The sequence below is a fragment of the Perca fluviatilis genome, chromosome 6 (assembly GCF_010015445.1).
Source record: "Perca fluviatilis chromosome 6, GENO_Pfluv_1.0, whole genome shotgun sequence".
In the NCBI taxonomy this organism is placed as follows: domain Eukaryota; kingdom Metazoa; phylum Chordata; class Actinopteri; order Perciformes; family Percidae; genus Perca; species Perca fluviatilis.
The window spans coordinates 42,398,226-42,422,125 of NC_053117.1; the positions used below are offsets into that span (position 1 = coordinate 42,398,226).

Here is a 23,900-nt window from a genome sequence, read left to right on the forward strand (position 1 = left end):
CCGTTCTCATTCCGAACTCGTAAAATAAGTACGTTTGGTCAGTGTCCTTCAGCGTCTGATGTGATGAACAAGGCACCCTTCGGCGTATTTGTGGAACGTGCTGGGGAGAGCCGCAGTTGGATGAGACTTAGCGAGTGGTATTTAAGGGGAAATTGCTGCGTAAGGACGGTGGTTGGGTAAAACACCGGACTTTCACTCAGGAGACTCGGGTTCGCGCCCGCATGTGGCGTTTTGTTTCCCCGTCTCCGGCGTGTGTTTCCCGGCTTTTGAGGCGTCCTTTCCCCGTTGTTTTTCTCCGAAAAAGGGACGGCAATAGTGGCGACCAAGCACGTTTACATGAGACGCTAAAGGAGACTTTTAACTTCAAATAAGAAGGAGAAAGGCTCCTGACCGAACGTCCTTATTTTACGAGTTGGGGGTGAGAATGTGTTGGTATGTGTGTGTCTGTGTGTGTGTGAGTGTGTCTCTGTCTGTGTGTTTGTGTGCGTGTGTGTGTGTGTGCGTGTGTCCGTCTGTGTGTGTGTCCGTCTGTGTATGTGTGTCCCTCTGTGTGTGTTTGTGTGTGTACGTGTGTGTGTGTCCGTCTGTGTGTGTGTCCGTCTGTGTATGTGTGTCCCTCTGTGTGTGTTTGTGTGTGTGCGTGTGTTCGTCTGTGTGTGTGTGTCTGTCTCTGTGTGTTTGTGTGTGTGTGTGTGTCTGTGTTTGTGTGTGTGATTGTGTTCGTCTGTGTGTGTGTCTTTGTGTCTGTGTGTGTGTGTATGTCTGTTAGTGTGTGTGTGTCTGTGTCTCTGTGTGTTTGTGTGTGTGTGTGTGTGTGTCTGTGTTTGTGTGTGTGACTGTGTTCGTCTGTGTGTGTGTGTGTGTGTGTGAGAGGGAGTGTGTGTCCATCTGTGTGTGTGTGTGTGTTTGTGTGTGTGTGTCTGTGTTTGTGTGTGTGTTCGTCTCTGTGTGTCTTTGTGTCTGTGTGTGTATGTCTGTTAGTGTGTGTGTGTGTGTGTGTGTGTGTTTGTGTGTGTGAGAGAGTGTGTGTCCGTCTGTGTGTGTGTATGTGTGACTATGTGTCTATCTGTGTGTGTGATTTATTTGTTTGTGTGTGTGTGTGTGTTTGTGTGTGTGTGTGTATAAATGTCTATATATGTGACTGTGTGTGTGTGTGTGTATATATGTGACTGTGTGTGTGTGTGTGTGTGTGTGTGTGTGTGCAAATAGCAGCAACATGATTTCACAAACGGCTGCAGCCCAGTGTGGAGTCAGTTTCTCAAATGCGTGAACAGAAAAACCAGGCTTATATGCATCTTCAGAATGACAGCACACACACACTTGGATTATTATGACGCTACAATTCTTACAGGCAATCTGATACACATGAAGACAATCAGAAAAAACACAAGAGACATCTCGGAGCCATTTCGCCTCCTCCTCCGTACCGATAGTTTTAGGGTGACCTTGTAGCCCCTATCTGTTCAGACAAACAGTGCTCACATCATGTTCCAGACTTGATGTCTCAGCAGTTAGAATCAAAATCTGCATGTGGGAAATGAGATCAACTCTTTCAGCATTTGTGAGAGAAGTAAAGTACGAATTAAACATAAAAATATAAGGAATTATGCTGAAATGTAATTTTCCCATTACATTCCACCCTTTTGATTACAACCTAATCACAATACACAAATTACTTTAACGATTACATATATTTTTTGCAAATAGAGTCTTCCATGTCCATGTCTTCCATTGTTTCGGGTGTGTGTGTGTGTGTGTGTGTGTGTGTGTGTCAGCACTACCTTCCTCATCAGTTTTTGAACTCGGTCAAACAGAGGGACTAGTGTTGTTCTTTTTCTGAGGTTTTTTGCTTTTTCTTCGGGCAGTTACATACCCAATGTCCAAAGTCCTTGCAGTACCAACACTGGTCTGGTTCGTTGTGCTCATTATTTTGCCCCCGGTACCCGCCTGGGCCTCTCTGGCTCGACCACGTCCTTCGTGGGAGCGGCCTTTTTTGGGTCCGCGCTCCATATGTTGCCCACCAGCCTGTTGAAACATGCAGACAAACGCTTCAAACATGGTTTTCTCACGTACTCATTGGTCTTTCCACCCGATGCAGGTGTGACTGATGTTGTCGGTCCTGTCCGAGAGTTGAGTCTTTGTCCTCTTCGTCCCTCCGTTTCTCCAGCTGGTCTTCCTGATTTTTTGAGAAAGCTCAGAACATGGGCTTTGGTTAGAACTGATGAGGAGGTTATTGGTGTATGTGTGTTTTTGCATTCTTTGCCTGAACATTTTCAATTTGCCCCAATTTAAAGGAAACCAAAAAAAAAATATTTTGACCAATACGGCAGACACTCTAGATATTCTGAACCACCATTTACCATCTCATCCACCACGGGTCCCATAGGAGTGTTTGACCCGGATCCGCTCGATCCGTTACCCATCCTACTTACAATCGTAACTGTAAGGCCAGGTTTCTATCTTATTTCGGAAAAACCCACGCACGAAAAACCTAACAGTTTCAGAAAAAACGTTTATTAGATTTACTTCAAAATCTTATTAGATTTGTCCCCGGAAAATCTATAAAAAAAAGTCCCACCCGTGTGGATAGAGATCTGTGGCTCAGAATTACTGCTAGAATGATCACAAATGTAATTACCCAAATTTAAAGGACCACCCAAAATTTATACAAACAACCCCAAAATGGTTGTCCTATTTCAGTTTCCAACGTCAGTATTTGTTTCTGGAAGTTTACTATAGCCAATTGAAATTACTCTTAATTCAATTTAAATTAGAGTTTGATCTTACCCTGCTGCGTGGAATTGCTTCCGTCTTAATAGATCAGTGTTGGGTCAGTAGAGCCCTCCGTGGTTTCTGATCCTCTCTCTCTGAATGCTTTTTAGGTGAGGTAGAGGCGAAGATCGTTTGATCTCGGATCGCGAGTCCTCAGTCAACCACGGAGTCTCTCTTATCTGAACCCCGCACATGAATCCCATCCTCGTCGCCGTGTATGTAATGGAAGTTTCCTTTGCAGCAGGGGGAAGTTTTCAGAGTTTAGTATAATGAAACAAGTAAGACAGTCTGAGACCAGAACCAAGTTGGATTTTTGTATTTTATTAAAAAAGATATATATGCAAATAGCAGCAACATGATTTCACAAACGGCTGCAGCCCAGTGTGGAGTCAGTTTCTCAAATGAGTGAACAGAACACCAGGCTTATATGCATCTTCAGAATGACAGCACACACACACTTGGATTATTATGACGCTACAATTCTTACAGGCAATCTGATACACATGAAGACAATCAGAAAAAACACAAGAGACATCTCGGAGCCATTTCGCCTCCTCCTCCCGGTACGATAGTTTTAGGGTGACCTTGTAGCCCCTATCTGTTCAGACAAACAGTGCTCACATCATGTTCCAGACTTGATGTCTCAGCAGTTAGAATCAAAATCTGCATGTGGGAAATGAGATCAACTCTTTCAGCATTTGTGAGAGAAGTAAAGTACGAATTAAACATAAAAATATAAGGAATTATGCTGAAATGTAATTTTCCCATTACATTATATATGTGACTGTTAGTGTGTGTTAGTGTGTGTGAGTGTGTGTGTATATATATGTGACTGTGTGTGTGTGTGTGTGTGTGTGTGTGTGTGTCTGTGTGTGTGTGTCTGTGTGTGTGATTGTGTGTGTCTGCGTGTGTGTGTGTGTGTGTGTGTGAGTGTGTGTCCATCTGTGCATGTGTGTCTGGTTGTCTGTGTGTGTGTGTGTGTCTGTGTGTGTGAGTGTGTGTCCGTCTGTCTGTGTGTGTGTGTGTGTGTGTGTATGTGTGTGTCTGTGTGTGTGTGAGTGTGTGAGACTGTGTGTGTGTGTGTATGTGTGTGTGCGTGTGTCCGTCTGTGTGTGTCCGTCTGTGTATGTGTGTCCCTCTGTGTGTGTTTGTGTGTGTGCGTGTGTTCGTCTATGTGTGTTTGTCTGTGTGTGTGTGTGTGTCTGTGTTTGTGTGTGTGCGTGTGTTCGTCTGTGTGTGTGTCTTTGTGTCTGTGTGTGTGTATGTCTGTTAGTGTGTGTGTGTGTGTGTGAGAGAGTGTGTGTCCGTCTGTGTGTGTGTGTGTCTGTGTGTGAGTGTGTCTGTGTGTGAGTGTATGTGTGACTGTGTGTCTATCTGTGTGTGTGACTGTGTGTGTGTTTGTGTCTGTGTGTGTCTATGTGTGTGTGTGTGTGTGTGTGTGTGTATATAAATGTGTATATATGTGAATGTGTGTGTGTGTGTGTGTGTGTTTGTGTGCATGTATATATGTGACTGTGTGTGTGTGTGTGTGTGTGTTTTAGTGTGTGTGAGTGTGTTTGTATATATGTGACTGTGTGTGTGTCTGTGTGTGTGTATGTCTGTTAGTGTGTGTGTGTGTGTGTGTGTGTGTGTGTGTGTGTGTCTGTGTGTGTGTCTGTGTGGAGAGTGTATGTGTGACTGCGTGTCTATCTGTGTGTGTGACTGTGTGTGTGTTTTTGTCTGTGTGTCTATATGTGTGTGTGTGTTTGTGTGTGTGTGTATATATGTGACTGTGTTTGTTTGTGTGTGTGACTGTGTGTGTGTGTTTGTGTGTGTGTTGGTGTATGTGGTTTACACGGACAACACGCCAGACATTTCACCTGGGCCAAAGTCCTCATAAATCAAAGAGCAGAATTGCATTCTGTAGTGTCTAAACTACATAAATTCTCTTTTTCTTTGAAAGTCCTCATTTACCACTTGACCTGATTTTGAGTGTATCCCAGTGTATCAGAACAGCGACGCCACTGCTGGGTTTTATATTGCAGTTTCATACACATTTCTGATACACACGGTGCATTTTGGCGGGCTGTCTTGTGATTGGCTGGTTTACATACGTGGGCGGGGCCAAATGGAAGTCGACTGGAAGCTCCGCCCAGACATGCCCGGAGCATGGCCCAGAGACGTGCTTGTTTAAAACTTAAATGGACCACACCTGGGAAGCGGCATGTAGACGTCATGGACTTACTAGAGGATTAAATACATACAGGTAATATTTATATTGTAAATATAGTTGAATTTTTGCATGAAGAAGTGTTTCCTTTTTGCAAGACATTACTGTGAAATGCTATATATTTACAAGCATGTGCAATGTTAGCTGAGCTAGCTTGATTGGCTATCAACATGTGCTGCTCATTAAGCCTCGAGCTAAAGCTGTGGAGGACAGCAGGTAGAGATGAGGACAGAAGCAACATTGCCAGCTGGTCAAATTTGGTAGTTTTGTTTTTAAAATGAAAGCTAGCTAGGTTAAATTGAGCTGTGGCTACGGCATGGCTTAACAAGCAGGGCATAGCCACATGCCCTGCTCGTTAAGCCTCGTTTAGCATTTACGTGAAGTTGATGCCTGCAGAGAGGACAGGAGAGGAGGACTAGAAAGCAGCTAGCTGGCAGCTCGGTTTTTCTAGGAATTGGAACAAAAGAGAACTAAGAGGATATATTAATATCATCTTTGGTTTTACTATTCTGTAAGTACTAAGTTGATTAACAAGTTTATGTAACTGCCTGTCTGTATCCACCTGTAGCTTTTGTAATTGCTGAGGTCTGGACCTGGAAGCCTTAACTTTTACCACAGACATTGGCCCAATCCCAAAGTCCGGACTCACAGACTCACAGACTTTAGTGCGCGTTCTCGCGAAATTCGTAAGGGCTTAGGGTTGTCCCAATGTGGAATTTCAAAGGGCGTGAGGGTTTGAGTACACACTTACCGAGCCCTTTCCGTGAGTCTGCATCGATGCAGACTTCACCAAAGGGAATTACCCACAGTTCAAAGCGTTGTGACGTTCACCGCGGAGACCATAGGGAAATCCGGAAATTACGAAGGTAAACAACAGCACGACACGCGACCACGGAACGGACCAACCTGTTGTCCAGCTTGTAAAACAAGAGTTTGGATTCAGGCAGCCGTCTCCTGGGCCTCGGCCGTGTGAAGAGCAACAAACTTAAAATGACAATTCCCAAACCGGCAAGTGTTAGCAACATCTTTGTTATTAAACGTTGCCAAGGTAACATGTGATCTCGTGAAGCGCCGTCCCAATCCCATTTATACCTATCCGAGCCCATGTGGCCTCACACACTCGCTCACTTAGTACCTGAGATCACTTAAGTCTGTGAGTCCTTAGTCCTTAGTCCTCAGGGCTCACTTTGGGATTGGGCCATTGTGTTTGTTTTAGAGAATTTTATATTTTCTTAGTAGCCCAACATTATTTTGTTTAAATATGAAGTTGCAGTGACACAGGAAGGCTGGAAGATATATCATTAATAGGAGTACTTTCAGGCCATTTAATAAATGCAATGTGTTTATGATGTTCTGTTAGTGTACTAAACCTGTAAGATAAATTAATTGGTACCCATAGTAACCAACCACAATGATCAGTATACAAAACATGAGGGGAAACAGACCTGACAGGTATCTGGTGCAGTGTGTTATTTCAAAAAATAGTTAAAAACAGTGTTTACTGTTAATATAGATCTTCACACTGTTCATTTAGTTAGCTGAGGACACAGGCAGTAGTATAAAGCACCATGGTCTCTATAGCAACCAGCACCTGTTTACTGAGCCTCCTGCAAATGTCTGGGTTTAGACTACTTTTCAAATATATGACTATGTTGAATCTATTAAACTTGTAGAGGGGATGGGACTGCCTTTTCTCTTGTAGTTTTACATACTTTTGACCATTCTTTGACCAGTCAGGTGCATGTTAATTTGAATAATTCTAAAACCGATCTAATGCCAGAAGCATCACAGTGATAACATTTCATGCCCTGGTTCTTTTTAATGTCAAAATAATCTGTAATTCATATTGACCAAAGAAACCAAATTTAAAGGACTTTGAACCCAAAAACACAATGAATCCCATTACTGTCACATGAAGAAAGAGAAAATGTAGAGCGTATGATATAAAGAGAAGAGAATCAGACAGAATGTGAATCAATTTAAGATTTTATCTTTGAAAAGAACACAGCTGCTGTTAGTTAAAGCATTTTTTCTTGCTACCTGTCTGTTATTTTTGGATGGTAACACTGAGCAACATGGTCTATGAAGCCTACTAGAGATTCGCTCGATTTGTTTTTTGATTAGAGAAATGACCTTAAATTACCTTAAAATCAGTTGGAGGCAGGATGAAGTTTAGTCTGAATGTGGTCCAGCACAGCTGGAGATTAAAGCAACTGTCACCCTCCTCCTGTTATCTAGTACAGACTCCCACCAGCCTGTTACTTTGTGAGAAAGATGTTACACTTTTTTATGTATTTTTAAAATACTCAATAAATGATGTGTGGTGCAGTTATGAGCACATCATTTGGCTTCTGTCCAGATGTGGCTTGTACATTACTAATTTATCCAGAGTTTTGTTTTCTGATCATGCTTGTCCCATTTTAAACATTTTAATCCTGACAATGACTTTTGGTAATTTAGGCTGTGGCACCTGTAAACGGTAAACATTAATTAACAGACGCATTAATCCAAAGGATGATGCAAGATTTTATGTTACTGCTGAAAGTGACAAAGTGGGACTTGACATCAAGTACATCAATGCTGTAAAAGGTAAGTTGAATTTTCTGACTGTTTAATCATGATTCAACTTTAATACATATCACTTTTTGCCACTTATTTGTTGTTTTGTCTTTGATGAATTAGGCCGTGGCATCTTCACCTCTGTTCCCTTTGAAAAGGGAGACTTTCAATTGGAATACAGAGGTGATCTAATAAGCAAGCAAGAATGTGAGAGGAGACCATGACCTCCTCAAAGTGTTTATGTTCGAGTTCCATTTTAATGGAAAACTGTGGTGGTACGTATATATGTCACTGGTTAATCTAATCAGAATTATATGACTCTTTTTCTCTTTTCTCACATTAGGTTCATTTACATTGCATTAGTATAAAAACTGATTGATGCCTGCATTTGATATGTAGGTTTAATGTGAATGGTTTAGTTATACTGGGCTACAACAAGTCAGCTCCTGGCACTGAGGCTAACCACAAATTCCCCATCTACAATTTAAAATATGAAGAAGGTATATCTTCATATAGGATATGCTATAAATAAGCTGCGTATAAATAAGATACGCTATAAATAATAAAATACAATGCAATAATTGGTATTGGATTTAAAGTTATCAGATATTGACATGTAAATATGAAATGTCTTTCTGTCCAAACTATGTGGCATAAATAAATACTACAATTACATTTTTCGCCAAAAGTGTCAAAAACACTGCCTGGTGTGCGCAACAGTATCCTCCTTGGAGAAGTGTGTTAATTGTGTGGGACCTGTATCTTCCTTCAAGTGGCTTGGCTATCGATGCACAGGTTAGATATTTAGTGAAATAGTATAGAGTAGGGCTGCACAATTAATCAAATTTTAATCACGATCACGATTTTGGCTTCCCACAATCAAATTTGCGTGATAGTGCGATATTTAAAATGTGTCATTCCGTTCATAGAACAGTTTTTGCAAAGCCAATCTAGCGCTCCATAAACCACTGGCTCATCACGTGTCTCTGTGAGCCAATCAGAGTTTTTCCCTGCACCGCGCAGCTCAATTTTTAGATGTAGACAGTCACAGAGGACAGAGTTACGTGCGGAAAATTCCACAACAGGTCGCAGTCGGGCATCATAAGTCGGTCACGATGTTTACCATTAAATGCAAAATTTTGTCCCGTCTGTTTTGTTTTTCATACAACAGCAGGGACCATAGTGCTAGTTTGTGTCTTTTAGCTCGTAGCTTTAGCAGCAGACTGTTGTTGGAATCCTACAGTGAAATACAGTCACACTACACCGTTTAGCAGTCAGCATTTGAGCCGTGTTTAATCCAGTTACTACTGTGGCTAACAGTAGGCTAACGTTACCTGCCGTGAAACGTGTTATTAGTGTTTACTAGCATAACATGCAGCGATGTTTATGTTGCCTCTAACGTGGGTTTCGGAGCATCAGAGAGCCCAAAGCAGACATGTAGTGTAATTAGCCACCAAAATCCGCGTTGCTATTTCGTCTGGTAGATACCGGGCACCACATGCGCCGTTAACGTGAACAGAAAATTGCGTTGCCTGTATCTTTCACGGCAAACGTGCATGTGTGGAAAGCGGTCGCACAACAGCTGAAATGGCATACTCCTTCACAGTATCCTTCAATAAAGGAGGAATGTAGCACAATATGGATGTAAACGCGGTTATAATTAGCCTGTGTGACAATAAAATTTGTTTTGGTTAAAAACAAATAATCGTGATAGTTAATCATGATCTCAATATTGATCAAAATAATCGTGATTATCATTTTGGCCATAATCGTGCAGCCCTAGTATAGAGTGTACATGTGTTGTGCTCTAACCACTTAAATAGACCTACAGTGTTAACATTATTTTACTCAAAATGTTTGTTGTTTGTTCAGGGGTCTGGCATAAATCCTGCCTCAAGCAAATTACAGGAGATTACTTGCACAGCACAGGTGAGTATCTACTGAGTGAGTGTTGAACTTGAACTGTCTATAAGATTCAATCACCCTGTAAAATAATTTGCTTTCTCACCAATTCAGGCACAGCAGTCTTCTGAGGCTTCCGAGGATGAACGGATGTCAGATCAGGACAAAATTCCACATCCAGAATTGGACCAAATATCATCTGATGATGCTGAGGACATGTCTGACAAGGAATACATACCTGACTCGGAGGATGATGAATATGATTCATATATATATTGCACATATTCAAGTAAAAACAGTAATACCTGATGTTGGAACATCTTATGGGTCAGACACAGGCACCCCAGTTGTGCCCAGTACATCACAATGTTGGCCACCCCTTAAAAATAAGATGATTCCCAATGCTGCTGACACGTCTAATTCAGCGAATTTTATCAAAGACTCATCAAAGGAAAAGCCGGAGGAAGAAACTGTGACTCATGAACAAGAATTACCACATCTGATTGAGTAAAAAGAATTACTGTTATGTTTGTGGTAAGCCACAAAGCAAAATTTCCCGCCATTTGAAAACACACAACACACATGCTGAAATTGTCCATGCATTTTCCCTTCCTGAGGACTCAAAAGAGCGCAAGATATTATTAGAAAAAAATGAGGAATAAGGGAAATTTTAAACATAACACTGCAGTTTTGCAAGATGGAACAGGATCACTGAAAGTGAAGAGAAAGCCAAAAGCTAAAACACTGGCAGGAAAGTTTATTCACTGTATGTATTGTCAAGGGATGTACATACTTAAGGAGCTTTGGAGACATGTCCGCAGATGCCCCTTTAAGCCAGAAAACGAAGATTTGGATGACAAACCTGGGAGAACCAAAGTACTGGGCTTGGCTGTAGCTCTGGAGTCTACATTCTGTCAGCAGATCTCAAGTGGAGTGTGGAAGCTCCTTAGTGTCATGAAACAAGATGAGGTGGCCTCAGTTGTGCGAAATGACCTCTCTATTATTCAGTTTGCCCAGTCACTCTACAACAAACATGGACAAGACCCTACAAAATATGAATACATTCAACAGAAGCTCCGTGAAGTGGGGCGTTTGTTATGCCTGCGTAAAGAATTCTCAGTACATAACCTAGAGGAGGCTGTTAAACCTGCTAACTTCCAGAGAGTTGTGCAAGCAGTAAAGAAAGTTTCAGGTTTTGATGAAGAAAAACACTTGTACCAGAAACCAAGCCTTGCGCTGAAACTGGGGCATACACTGCAGAAAATCGCTGACATTATTCATTGTAGGGCACTCATGGCAGAAGATGAAGAGTTGATCAGGTACACTGACATATTCAAGAAGTTGTACACCTCCAGGTGGTCTGAGTTGGTGTCTCACAGTGCCCTGAACACACTGAGTGATGCAAAATACAACAAACCATCAACATTGCCCTTCACTGAAGATGTTCAGATCCTTCATCAGTACCTTGAGAAATCTGCAGAAAGTGCCTTCTGCAGATTGAAGGAAGAGGCCACCACTCAGAACTATGCTCAACTTGCAAAACTCACACTTGCACAAATCATTGTGTTCAATCGAAGACGTGCTGGGGAAGTTTCAAAAATGCGCCTCAAAAGTTTTCATGAAAGGGACAACACAAAGCTCCATGAAGATGTTGCCATGGGGTTGTCGAAGACTGAACAGAAGCTCTGCAACTATTTCAGACGAATTGAAATCATGGGTAAAAGGGGCAGAAAGGTTGCAGTTCTGCTCACACCAAGTGTGGTGGATGCTTTGTCACTACTTGCCAGTAGAAGAACTGAATGTGGCGTTTGTGCCACAAATTTCTTCCTGTTTGCAAGACCAACGTCAATGAGCCACTACACAGGACAGGACTGTTTGCATGTTCATGCAAACCAGTGTGGAGCAAAGCACCCGGAGTACCTCAGGTCAACACAACTCAGGAAACATGTTGCCACACTCTCACAAGTCCTTAATTTAAAAAACAATGAACTTGATCAGGTTGCAGATTTCCTGGGTCACGACATCCGTGTTCACCAGATTACCAGTTCCCACAACACAACTGGCTAAGATTTCCAAACTGCTTTTGTCAATGGAGAAAGGACACCTTTCCAGCATGCAGGGGAAGTCACTGGATGAGATTGAAATTGAAGGTTTGTATAGAAATTAGCCCTTGTAGATATTATCTGAGTGTTTGTATTTTCCTTTGAATGTTAATTTATAAAACATCTATACTTGGCGTAGTCAGCATCCTTTTCCAAGAAAAAAAAAATCACCTTTCATGTCCAAATATGAGTTGACTACTATTCAGAAATATAAGCATAAAAATACAGTATGGCTGGACAGTAATTCAAAATTATGTTTGTGGAGGTGCAGTCGTATTACGTTAAATATTAACATAATATCATATTGTGTAATTGCAGTGGAAGTTTCCTTTGCAGCAGGGTGGGAAATTTCAGAGTTTAGTAAATTGAAACAAATAAGACAGACTGAGACTAAAAGCAAGTTGGGTTTTTGTATTTTATTAAAAAAGATATATTTTGCAAAATAGGAGCAAACATGATTTCACAAAAGGCCGCAGCCCAGTGTGGAGTCAGTTTCTCACATCGAGTGAGCAATCAACTGATATCCAAAGTGAATTATTAAGAAAAAAACACATTTTGTTTGTGATATATCTTTTTCTTGTTTGCCTATCTTCCAGGGAATTATGCTGATAAAGAACATGAATCCAGAATAGTGGCAAAGAAAGTGTGGTCTAAGGCTGAGGTTGCTGCAGTAATGCAACACTTCAAAGATCATATAAGCAGGGGGAAACTGGCCACCAAAACTGAATGCAGTCACTGCAAACTGGTGGAAGATCCCGTGTTGGCACAAAGAACAGTGCAAAATATAAGGGACTTTGTTAGAAATAGAGGAATAACTGCAAAGATGCAGTCACAAAAAGAAAATATTTAAATACACTGACAGTTGTGGTGGTGTTTTTCTGTTTGTGTTAATGTTTTAAAAAGTGTGGCTCTTGTGTTACAAGTTATCTGCCTGTTAAAGGTTGTAATAATGCCATTTTAAAGGTTCAGTACAAAAATATAAGGTTGAATTATACAAAGAGGCCATCATAACAACAAACTGTAAACCAGTACTTATTTTTTTTTTTACATGTTATGTCTTTTGAAGTTGGGTAAGAATGAGATTTGAGCAAAAAAGCTAAAATAAGTTATTGTCATGACACTTGTGTTGTGTGATAATCTATTGTTAAGCTGTTACAGGCTACTATCTGGCTGTTAGTCGGTGTCACAAATTAACAATGGTGATATTTGAGTTGTACAATAAAATAATAAAGTCCCATTAACGCTTGGTGGTGTCAGGTTGATGTGTATTTATGTTAATGAGCCCAAGTTATTTAAGTGACGTCATTGTCCTTTTAAAGTCCCAATAATGTTTGTTTGGACCTTTTTATAAATCACATATTTTTAAAAAGGAGAACTGTCTCTATAAACCACAATGGTTTTAGGGTGGTGTGTATCATGCTCTGAAGGGTGTATGTGAAGTCTAAAGTGACCTGAATTTCAATTTTTTTTGAGTGTTTTAATCTAACTCCCATAGCTCTAGGACCTCAGGAAAGGGTAGTCCATCTAAACCTCCACCGGGCCTGTTTGGAGAAAAAGTCCGGCTAATCCACATAGACCCGTGTGTATGTGTGTGTGTGTTTGTGTGTGACAATGTGTGTGTGTGTGTGTATGTATGTGTGTGACAATGTGTCTGTGTGTGTGGAGTCTGGTGGGTTTAGTGTTAGCGACCTCAGAGCTGTTTATGGTTTAACAGAAAGGTCTTAAAGAGGTTTTAAAGGTCTATCTCTGTAGGGATCCTTTCATAATGTTGTCAGACACTTAGAATAATAATCTGAGTCTGTCAGCAGCAACAACAGAACTTTAAGTGGACCAAATTGACGATGCACATTTGTCCCAAAGGGTGACATTGCAGACCGAATTGAAGAATAATACGTTAGTGTGCTCACGATGACCTACATTATATACTCGTGTGTGTGCTTCTTCCTCTGTCCCAGTGACAGTCAGTGGTTTCCATTGGACTGAACTGTAAAGTTATCCAGGACAATGACATCCTGAAGTATAGAGAAGTGGACTTGTTTCTGGAAGCTTCAAACTTTCTGTCTGTCTGTCTGTCTGTCTGTCTCTCTCCGTCCTTCTGTCTGTCTGTCTGTCTGTCTGATCGGTCCAGATCATGGGTAGATGCTAGATCACACCTGATACACGTGTCAACATCAACACACAGCATCCTGTTCAGGCGTCAACACTTCAGGCTTCCTGTCTGTCATTACAGCTGAAGACTGACTGTAATGGAGTATAGCATCACTTTCTACCGTATAAATCACCAACAAGGACATCTAGATCAAAAACTGCAGTCTTCAGGGGCCAGGGTGTAGTTGATGACTGCCACTTCCAGCGCTACTTGAGGTTCATATTTCCTGTTTTGTAAACAAACAAATAAAATGTAAGTCGAAATAACAAGATAATGATGCTGATTTGTAAAAAGTATGAATCCATTCTTCATCAGGTCTGTCTGCCAGACGACAAGCAAACAACTTTTAAAATGGTTGTTTTCTGAATGGAGTTTGGATGGATCATAGCTATGCTAACATTGTAGCTGCTCCATCAACACAACAGACACATTATTTCAGAACTTAATAGGTAGTTTTACTCTTCCCAAAGAAAGCTCCTTTAGCATCTGCTGTCTGTAAATAATGAGGAGCTACAGACAGCTACAATCATCTGTTCCTCCATTTCTGCTTCAACAACGTGAGGACATCAGGAGGATCTAAATACTTTCAAGACACAGCGTCACACACATTTCTTTCCAAAGTTCAAATATTTCAACTCACACAAACACACGGCTTGAATGACACAAATTTCGTCTATTTGCGTATTTCTATTGACTTTGTAGTTATCACTTCTCAGAATTCACACTTTACCCGGGCGGTGTGACCACGGTATAAAGATGAGTTCTGTTGTTAATGATGTCTGGTGTCTTTTCTCTCTCTCTATTGTATCTTCTATCATCTCTCCAGACTCTGTCAGGCTGGTGAATGGGACCAGTCTGTGCTCAGGCAGACTGGAGGTGAAGACTAACCAGTCTACCCAGCGCTGGTCCTCAGTGTGTGAAGATGATTTTGACCAGCAGGATGCAGAGGTGGTCTGTAGGGAGCTTGGCTGTGGGGCTCCTTCAGTCCTCCAGGGGGCACTCTATGGAGAAGTGGAGCCTACAATGAGGACCAAAGAGTTCCAGTGTGGAGGCCATGAGTCTGCTCTCCTGGACTGTAGCAGCTCAGGCTCAGATAGAAACACCTGCTCACCTGGAAAAGCTGTTGGACTCACCTGCTCAGGTAGAAGAAGAGCTGCAGCTCTGATTTGGTTCATTTCTGTTCTAATGAAACTCACTTTGTTCTTTTGCTGATGACTCTGGTTTCTGTTCAGAGCCTGATGCTGTCAGGTTGGTGGGAGGAGCCAGTCGCTGTAGAGGAACACTGGAGGTGAAACAAGGAGAATGGAGACCAGTGAATGACCGTTACTCTGTCTGGACCCTGAAGACAGCAGCTGCTGCCTGCAGAGAGTCAGACTGTGGCTCTGCTGTTTATGTAGAGAGAGAAAAGTCCTCATACAGATCTGTGTGGATGATCAGGTCTGACTGTGTTGAGTCTGGATCTGCTCTGAGGGAGTGTGCTGTATCAGATTACTCTTCCTCTGTCCTTCATCTCACCTGCGCACAAAAAAAAAAAAAAAAAAAAAAAAAAAAAATATTTTAAAAAAAAAAAAAAAAAAAAAAAAAAAAAAAAAAAAAAAAAAAGACACAAAGCTAAATAAGTAAACTCATTAAAGGGGGGAAGTTAATTTATAAAAAAAAAAAAAAAAAAAAAAAAAAAAAAAAAAAAAAAAAAAAAAATAAAAAAAAAAACTGTTAAATGAATAATTGTGTCTGAAAGAAAGTATGAAGAATCAAAATCCTTTCAGAGTAGTGGGGGGGGGGGGGCTTACGGTTGTTATACATTAAGTTTACCTTTAAATCATAGCGCCCCCTCTCTGTCCTGGAACATGTTTTGAATGTTACCAGGAAGTTTATTATTTCTCACTTTGTACTTTAAAGGGTAATGTCGGTACACAATCCATTCAGCACATGCACAAGATATTACTGTTTACGACCTGCACGATCTGTTCCACGCTAGCCTCCACCGGGAAGCTAACGTTAGTTTAGCTAACAGCTGATTTGGCTAACCGCTAGCTGACAGCTAGATTCAGTCTAAAATAACGTTAAGTCAAACTTAATGGGAGAAGCAGGCTACAGCTACATTAAGACTTTACAGTAATAACAATAAAGACAAGTGTTGAGTGATTGTATTTTAAATGAGCATAAGTAAAGTAGAACTGACGTAACAGCTGTTATATATGTTAACGGTTATTTTCAAGTTTTATTTTGAGGGTCTTTTAAAGTTATTACGTGCTGTCTCAGCAGCGGTTAGGCCGATTAGCTGTTAGCTAAACTAGCGTTAAGCTTGGAGCTATCGGCGGAGTTGAAGAATAGATCGTGCAGTGAGTGAAAATCCCCGTTGCAAAAGCGGCGAACATTTTGCGCATGTGCAGAACGGATCGTGTACCGACAGTAACATCCGGCTCTGCTGCAGCTTCTTCTTCTTCCGATTTTATGGCGGTTGACAACTAACTTTAATGGTGCATTACCGCCTCCAGCTGGACCGGGCTGGGGTGCAGAAGTCTAGCCATTGCAAGTAAAAAAAACAAAATACATCTTTCAATTAGTCCTGTATTCCTCAGGAAGCTAAATACAGTTAAAACAGATGCTGTAGAAGTTAGATTTTTAAGTGCCATGTGGGTCCGTGTGATGCTCATCAGTTAAACCTTATGTTAGTTAGACCAGATGTTCCTGTTTTTCAGGGTTCCCCAAAAGATTAGAAAACTATTTGTGGTAGCGGGGGGGGGGGGTTCACAATAGTTCCTTTACTAATAATTTTATATATTGTGTGTGTATGTGTGTGTGTGTCTGTGTGTGTGTTTGTGTGTGTGTGTGTGTGTGTATGTGTGTGTGTGTCCATCTGTGTGTTTGTGTGTGTGTCTGTGTCTGTCTGTGTGTCCTTATGTGTGTTTGTGTCTGTGTCTGTGTGTGTGTCTGTCTGCGTGTGTGATTGTGAGTGTGTGTGTGTGTGCGTATTTCTCTGTGTGTGTCTAAGTGTGTGTGTGTGTTTGTGTCTGTGTGTGTGTGTGTGACTGTATCTGTGTGTGTGTGTGTCCGTCTGTGTGTGTGTGTGTGTGTGTGTGTGTGTGTGTCTGTGTCTGTCTGTGTGTGTGATTGTGTGTGTCTGTGTATGTCTGTGTGTGTGCGTGTGTCCGTCTGTGTCTATGTGTGTCTGTGTCTGTGTGTGATTGTGAGTGTGTGTGTGTGCGTATTTGTCTGTGTGTGTCTAAGTGTGTCTACGTCTGTCTGTGTGTGTGTTTGTGTGTGTGTCTGTCTGTGTGTGTGTTTGTGTCTCTGTGTGTGTGTATCTGTGTGTGAGGGATCTGGTGTTTCTCTTTGTGTTTTTTTTTTTTTTTTTTTGTGGTTTTTTTTTTTTTTTTTTTTTTTTTTTTGTTTTTTTTTTGTTTTTTGTGTGTTTTGTGTGTTTATTTGTTTTTTTTTTTTTTTGTTTTATTGTGTTTTTTTTTTTTTTTTTTGGTGTTTTTTTTTTTTTGGGTTGTGTGTTGTTTTTTGTGTTGTTTATTTTGTGTGTGTGTGTTGTTTTGTTTTCTGTTGTTTGTGTTGTGTTTGTGTTTGTCTGTGTCTTTTTGTGTCCTCTTGTGTTTGTGTTATTTTGTTGTGTGTTGTTGTGTGTTTGTTATTGTGGTTTTGTTTGTTATGTTGTGATCCTTGTTGTGTGTTCTATTGTGTCTATGTTGTGATTGTGAGTGTGTGTGTGTGTTTTTGTTTATTGTAGTTGTTGTGTGTGTAAAGTGTTAATCTGTGTGTGTGTGTTTGTGTGTGTGTGTGTGTGTGTGTGTTGTGTGTGTGTGTGTGTGTGTGTGTGTGTGTGTGTAAGAAGTGTGTGTGTGTGTGTGTGAGTGAGAGTGTGTCCTTGTTTTTGTTTTGTGTGTGTTTGTATGTGTGTTTTGTGTGTGCATGTCTGTGTGTGTGTGCCATCTGTGTGTGTGTGTGTGTGTGTGTGTGTGTGTATGTGTGTGTGTGTGTGGCGTGTCTGTGTGTGTGTGCGCATGTCTGTGTGTGTGTGTCCATCTGTGTGTGTGTTTGTGTGTGTGTGTAAGTGTGTGTGTGGTCTGTGTGTGTGTTAGTGTGTGTCCGTCTGTGTGTGCGTGTGTGTGTGTGTGTGTGTGTATGTCTGTATGTGTGTGTGTTTGTGTGAGTGACTGTTTGTGTGTATATGTGTGACTGTATGTGTGTGTGTGTGTGTGTGTGTGTGTGTGTGTCTGTGTGTGTGTGTATGTGTGTGTGAGTATGTGTGTGTGTGTATGGTGTCTGTGTGCGTGTGTGTGTCCTTATTTGTGTTTGTGTCTCTGTGTGTGTCTGTGTGTGTTTGAGAGTGTGTGTCCGTCTGTGTGTGTGTGTGTGTCCCTCTGTGTGTGTTTGTGTGTGTTTGTGTTTGTGTGTGCGTGTCTGTGTGTGTGTCCATCTATGTGTTTGTGTGTGTGTGTGTGTGTGTGTGTGTGTGTGTGTGTGTGTGTGTGTGTCCGTCTGTGTGTGTGTGTCTGTGTGTGTGTTTGAGACTGTGTGTGTGTGTGTGTGTGTGTGTGTGTGTGTGTGTGTGTGTGTGTGTGTGTGTGTGTGTGTGTGTGTGTGTGTGTGTCTATGTGTGGGAAGCCCTGTTTTAGTGTTCTCATTACTGGGTTATCATAAACAAATTTGACCGGACATCTCATAATGCACATGTTTTCTTTTTTATTATCCTATTTATTTTCAGTGTTTAGTTTCATAGAATAAGAGCTCTTTGACATTGGTCCAATTAGTCTGTGTGGGAAACCCTGTCTTAGTGTCTGAGTGACTGATGGGAACAACAATCTTTGACATTGGTCCAGCATTAAGAGAGATCTCTGCAGTCAGCAGCGGTGAAACAAGCTACAATGTTAGTTAATAGGACAACTGTTCAGCTTGTATTTACCTTCACAAAAGTTCTGTTTTTACCGCTGACAGAGTCAGATTAATATTCTTAGTGTCTGACAACATTATGGAAAGGATTCATGTTAAAGAGTAAGATCCTTTTTTTACACATAAAAACATCTGCAAAATTGCGTTGTATAAACCCACCAGACTCCATGTAAATAAACAGTAATTTTATCATCATAAAATACACTGCTTTTAAAGTCGGGAGAAACTAAATAAAACCATGAAAACCTGTTTTGGGTCGTCTTTCCACTTTTCGAAAACATCACAATTCTAGTTTTGGTTGAAATGAATACAAAGTTTACCGATTTACATGTGAAAATAGTCTGGCTCTATACACGCTAAAAGTAATGTTTTTCTAAATGGAGACTGGTGGGTTTAGTGTTAGCGACCTCAGAGCTGTTTCTGGTTTAACAGAAAGGTCTTAAAGAGGTTTTAAAGGTCTATCTCTGTAGGGATCCTTTCATAATGTTGTCAGACACTTAAATAATAATCTGAGTCTGTCAGCAGCAACAACAGAACTTTTAGTGGACCAAATAGACGATGCACATTAGTCCCAAAGGTTGACATTGAAGACAGAATTGAAGAATAATGCATTAGTGTGCTCATGATGACCTACATTATATACTCGTGTGTGTGCTCCTTCCTCTGCCCCAGTGACAGTCGGTGGTTTCCATTGGACTGAACTGTAAAGTTATCCAGGACAATGACATCCTGAAGTGTGGAGAAGTGGACTTGTTTCTGGAAGCTTCAAACTGTCTGTCTGTCTGTCTGCTTGCCTACCTATGTGTCTGTATGTATGTATGTCTGTCTGTCTGTCTGTCTGTCTGTCTGTCTGTCTGTCTGCCTACCTATGTGTCTGTCTGTATGTCTGTCTGTCTGTCTGTCTGCCTACCTATGTGTCGGTCTGTCTGTCTGTCTGCCTACCTGTCTGTCTGCCTGCCTGCCTACCTACCTGTCTGTCTACCTGTCTATCTGCCTGTCTGTATTTCTTTCTGTCTGTCTGCCTACCTATATGTCTGTCTGTCTGTCTGTCTGTCTGACTACCTGTCTGTCTGTTTGTCTGTCTGTCTGTGTTTACAGACCTGCTGCTTCAGCCCAACCTCTCTGTGTCCTCCTCCATGGTCGGGGTCTCCGAGGAGGACCAGCAGGAGGTGTTCCAGGTGTTCTGGGGCTCCAACTTCACCATCAGCTGCTCCATCCAGCCACAGTACCCAGGAGGCTCCTTCCAGCTCACCTTCACCTCCTCCAACTCAACAAACAACTACACCCAGCCAGCTGTCAATCACTCTGCCCACTTCCTGTTTCCTGCTGCAGAGCCCGCCCACCAAGGAAGCTACAGCTGTGTTTATCACCTCTATGTTTTCTCTCATAACTTCTCCTCTGAGAGCCGTGTGCTCTCTCTCAGCGTCATGGGTAAGCTGACTGTTTACAGGATGTGAGAAGATGATTGGTCCAAACTGAGTGAAAATGATCAGCTGACACCATGTTTCTGGACTAACTGTGATGACTGTCATCATGTTACACGTGTCAGATAGTAACCAAACTCATACAAAATGTAAAAATGGTAACAGCTAACAAATAACTGTAGGACAGAGCATGTTTGGTTACGAGGATAACTCTGGTTCTCTGAGAACTGAGCGAGGTGTTTCACTATGAGAATCATCTTCTGATGTGACCAATCATAAAGCTCTGACCATGGGATGATATAAAGTAATAAGTGTCCATGTTGAAGTGATTTTAGATTTCAGGTCAGTATGTGTTTAATGGGAGCTGTTGGACTCATGATGTTGTGTGATGTGTTTATTGTCCATGTGTTCCATCAGATCCGAGGCCTTTAATCATCAGAGCGATCCTCCTGCCGCTGATTCTGCTGGTGGAGAACATTGTCCTTTACTTCTACTGTAGGGTATGGACTCTCTCTCTCTCTCTCTCTCTCTCTCTCTCTCTCTCTCTCTCTCTCTGTTGTTTCCACCACTGACTGTGTTTGTTAAACTGAAGAGAGGAGTGATACAGGAAGTCATATCTGTGTGCTGTCATGTCTCTCCAGGCCAGAAGAGGGCAGCTGCCGTGCAGACAGGAGAACATTGAGCCGGATTATTATAACCTGGGTGTCCCTGCAGCTGAAGGAGGGCCGACTGAAGAGGAAGGAGCTCAGGGAGCAGAGTAGCACCTCCAAGGAGCTCATGGAGGTTAAGCATTCATGCACCTTTTTACCCCACTTGGAATAATTCCCATTTATTTACCCTGACAAAACTTAAATTAATTTTGATTGGCACATGCTGGGTACTTGTGTACAAAATCTTGGGGTCTCTTGGGGCCAGTCTGTGAGGAAATATGAATTTAAAAAAAGTACATTTTACTGACAAGCATTATTCTTCCCAAATGTCTGGACCCTGTTTTAGGGACCCAGTAGGTGTCCTTAGGATGGACCCAGGACCACCATAATTGGGTCACATATTTATAGAAGACCTTGATTTGGAAAAGGTTCCAACTCATTTTTCAATTTTTTTATTTTCACTGAAACCCCATGGTATTCCCAAAGCCCAATTAGAGGGTAACTACTGTTTCAACCTGGAGCCTATTTTCTATGTTTTTGTGTCTAAGTGACTGATGGGAACAACCATCTTTGACATTGGTCCAGTATTAACCCTCCTAACCCCAAAACAGGTTAAAAAAAGTGTGTTTTGTTAAAAGATTGCCAAAAGAAAAAACACTTACCCTAGAAAGTAGCTGAAAAAAACGTAGTTACTCTTTAAGGTACAACTGGGAAGAGTGGTCGACAACCTTAAAATAGCTTCTGCACTCGCCCATTATTAGTATCCACCCAGCCAAACTTTCCCATGCGGCCATCTCAATTTCTTCGGTTTTTCCAGCAAGTCATAAGAAAAGAGTCTTGAATGTCATTGAGTATCACAGCCCTTCCAGATGGTTCTCTCCTCAAGACTAAAGTTATCTGCATGTACTGTTGATGTGATCTGAGTTACCACCGGATTATGCAAAGTTGCAATCACCACTTGAGCTTTAAAAACTTGAAAAATATCCCTTTTAAAGTACATTTAGAACAGATTAAAAATGTGCCATTTGCGTTATATCACAAGTCAACTACAGACAATCATATAATAAATCACAATCAGATGTTTTCGTGTTGACATCCCTAATTAAAATAAATGGAAAAAACATTGACAAAAACTCAAAATTCTTTGATTACGATTTTATCGTGAAACACCAGAAAACGTTCCAGGTTGGTGAACAACATCTGGTGCCATGTTGATGATCTGTTGGTGTTTGGGATTAACCCTTGTGTTGTCCTTCGGGTCCCAGTGACCCGAAGGACAACATAAGGATGTACTTCCCTTTACTTTGTTGAGAATTGCTCTCTAAACCCTGTTTCTTGTAAAGTAAGTAAGTAAAGTTTATTTCTAGACCACATTTAAACACAGTTTAAGCTGACAAAAATGCTGTACAAACAAGAACTAAGGTGCTGTATTAACCCTTGTTTAGAGAGCAATTCTCAACAAAGTAAACGGAAGTACATAAACCTTGTGTTGACCTTCGGGTCACTGGGACCCGAAGGACAGAAAGAAATACAATGGAGGAATCAAAGTCATGTAGCTCGCACACACAGTACAATATTAAAAAATCAGAGGCTGTTTTCACACAAATTTCATCTCATTTCATAAGAATGGTTTGTTTTTGTAGTTTAGGAATTTACTTATTGTGTAATGATGGATTTTGCTTACTTTTGTAATTAATGCTTTTTCCTATTTCATGAAATCCAGTTCAGCCCAAAGATTCGAGACAAAAGCGAAACCGTTTAAGAACATTGAAGGAAATGTCGAAGCGGTCTGAACCGGCCCGTCTCAGCTCGACTCAAACCAGCTGATGGTGTTGCTGTGACTCAGCTGGTGGAGTCTCCACAGGCTGGTTTATAACGTAAGAGACGTCTCCTGTTTCAACAGCCAATAGAGAAGTCAGGTGGTCAAGTCAGCAACAAATTATAGAAACAAATGGATCCAGAATCCTTTTTATTTCTATATTACAAACGGTCAGCTGGTGAAATGTCAGAGTTTTAGACGGAGGCTCAACGAGTGCCGTGAGCACGGTACGTGGTGGAGCGAGCTAGAGAGAGACTGAAGAGAGAAGAGCAGAGTTAGAACAAAGCAGAGAATCAGAGAAATAAAACATAATTTTCTCTGTTTCATCTCTACTACAAATGCAGCTGTAGCAAGTATCTCACTATCACTCTCCTCATTCATATCTTAAGATGCTACAAATAATATCAGCTACAAAACGCCAGAAAAATCTGAAGTTAGAGCAGAAGTCCCGAGAGTGGTTTCTATGGAGATGATCCACCGTCTCGTCTGATTGGTGGAAACTGGCAGCTTTCAGAATGCTGCAGACCGGAGACTCTCAGGGAGACTAAAGTTTACTCTCATCTCGTCCTCAATCTTTGGTCTGAACTGGACTTTACAACTGTTTGTTTTTATATTTCAGGAATTTACTTATTGTGTAATGATGGATTTTACTTCTTTTTTTAATGAATGATTTTGTTATTTTATAACAATTGTGCTGATATTTGTTATCAGGATTTTGATTATTTCTTTTAGATTTATTTTGTGCTTAAAGCAACATTGTGTAACATTTGCATTCTTTGTAAGTTACACAGTGTGAGAACAGGTGATCAGATGCGAAGGAACTTTTTCTTTGCAGATGCGTTTTTGATTAAGTAAAATTTTTTAGTATAAATTAAAGAGATATTTTGTTGATTTTAAGTTAGTCTTTGTCATGGCAGTGTGTGCAGATGCAGACTGATCTCATGAAGTGGCGTATGTATGACACGCCAATTCGTATGCCATCATTGGCGTTTTATCAAGACGCATACTCGCTTTTTAGCGTGTTTATCAACGCCGTTTGGCCTCCATTGACTTACATTACCTTGTGATTGCGTGTGAATTGACGCCGTAGCGAGTAGTATGAAAGGGTGAAAATCCACATAGAGAGGTTGGTCTGGGGGGTTAGACAGGTCAAACACAGGACTTTCACCCAGGAGACCAGGTGTGATGTTTCCTTTCCACATTTGTTCTTTTCCTAAACCGACGTTTCATAAACTCAACCATAGCCTCGCGATAACCCGCCACGTGGCTTTAGAAAGTGGAGTGTACGTTTACGTTGTGACGTGGCAGACTGCCGTCCGCTGTGTACAGCGTAGAAATACACGCTGATAGCTCAACATATACAGCTAACAAAAGGAAAGTGGCGTGTATGTTTACACAAAGTGATAAATTAAAGA

At 41.2% G+C, this 23,900-nt stretch overlaps 2 protein-coding genes across 2 annotated transcripts in view; both read left to right on the forward strand.

Annotated features, from left to right (window-relative positions):
• Nucleotides 1-13,751, forward strand: part of LOC120560243 (scavenger receptor cysteine-rich type 1 protein M130-like) — a 37,843-nt gene extending 24,092 nt beyond the window's left edge. Inside the window, exon 5 of the mRNA XM_039802522.1 lies at nt 13,673-13,751. Coding sequence (XP_039658456.1) covers nt 13,673-13,683 — 11 coding nt within the window. The 3' untranslated portion in view covers nt 13,684-13,751. The remainder of the gene's footprint in view (nt 1-13,672) is intronic.
• The window catches only part of LOC120560201 (scavenger receptor cysteine-rich type 1 protein M130-like), a 97,633-nt gene extending 75,752 nt beyond the window's left edge, over nt 1-21,881 (forward strand). Inside the window, exons 10-12 of the mRNA XM_039802462.1 lie at nt 19,691-20,023; nt 20,434-20,516; nt 20,658-21,881. Of these exons, the coding sequence (XP_039658396.1) occupies nt 19,691-20,023; nt 20,434-20,516; nt 20,658-20,777 (536 nt within the window). The 3' untranslated portion in view covers nt 20,778-21,881. The remainder of the gene's footprint in view (nt 1-19,690; nt 20,024-20,433; nt 20,517-20,657) is intronic.
• Nucleotides 21,882-23,900: the final 2,019 nt, after the last annotated feature.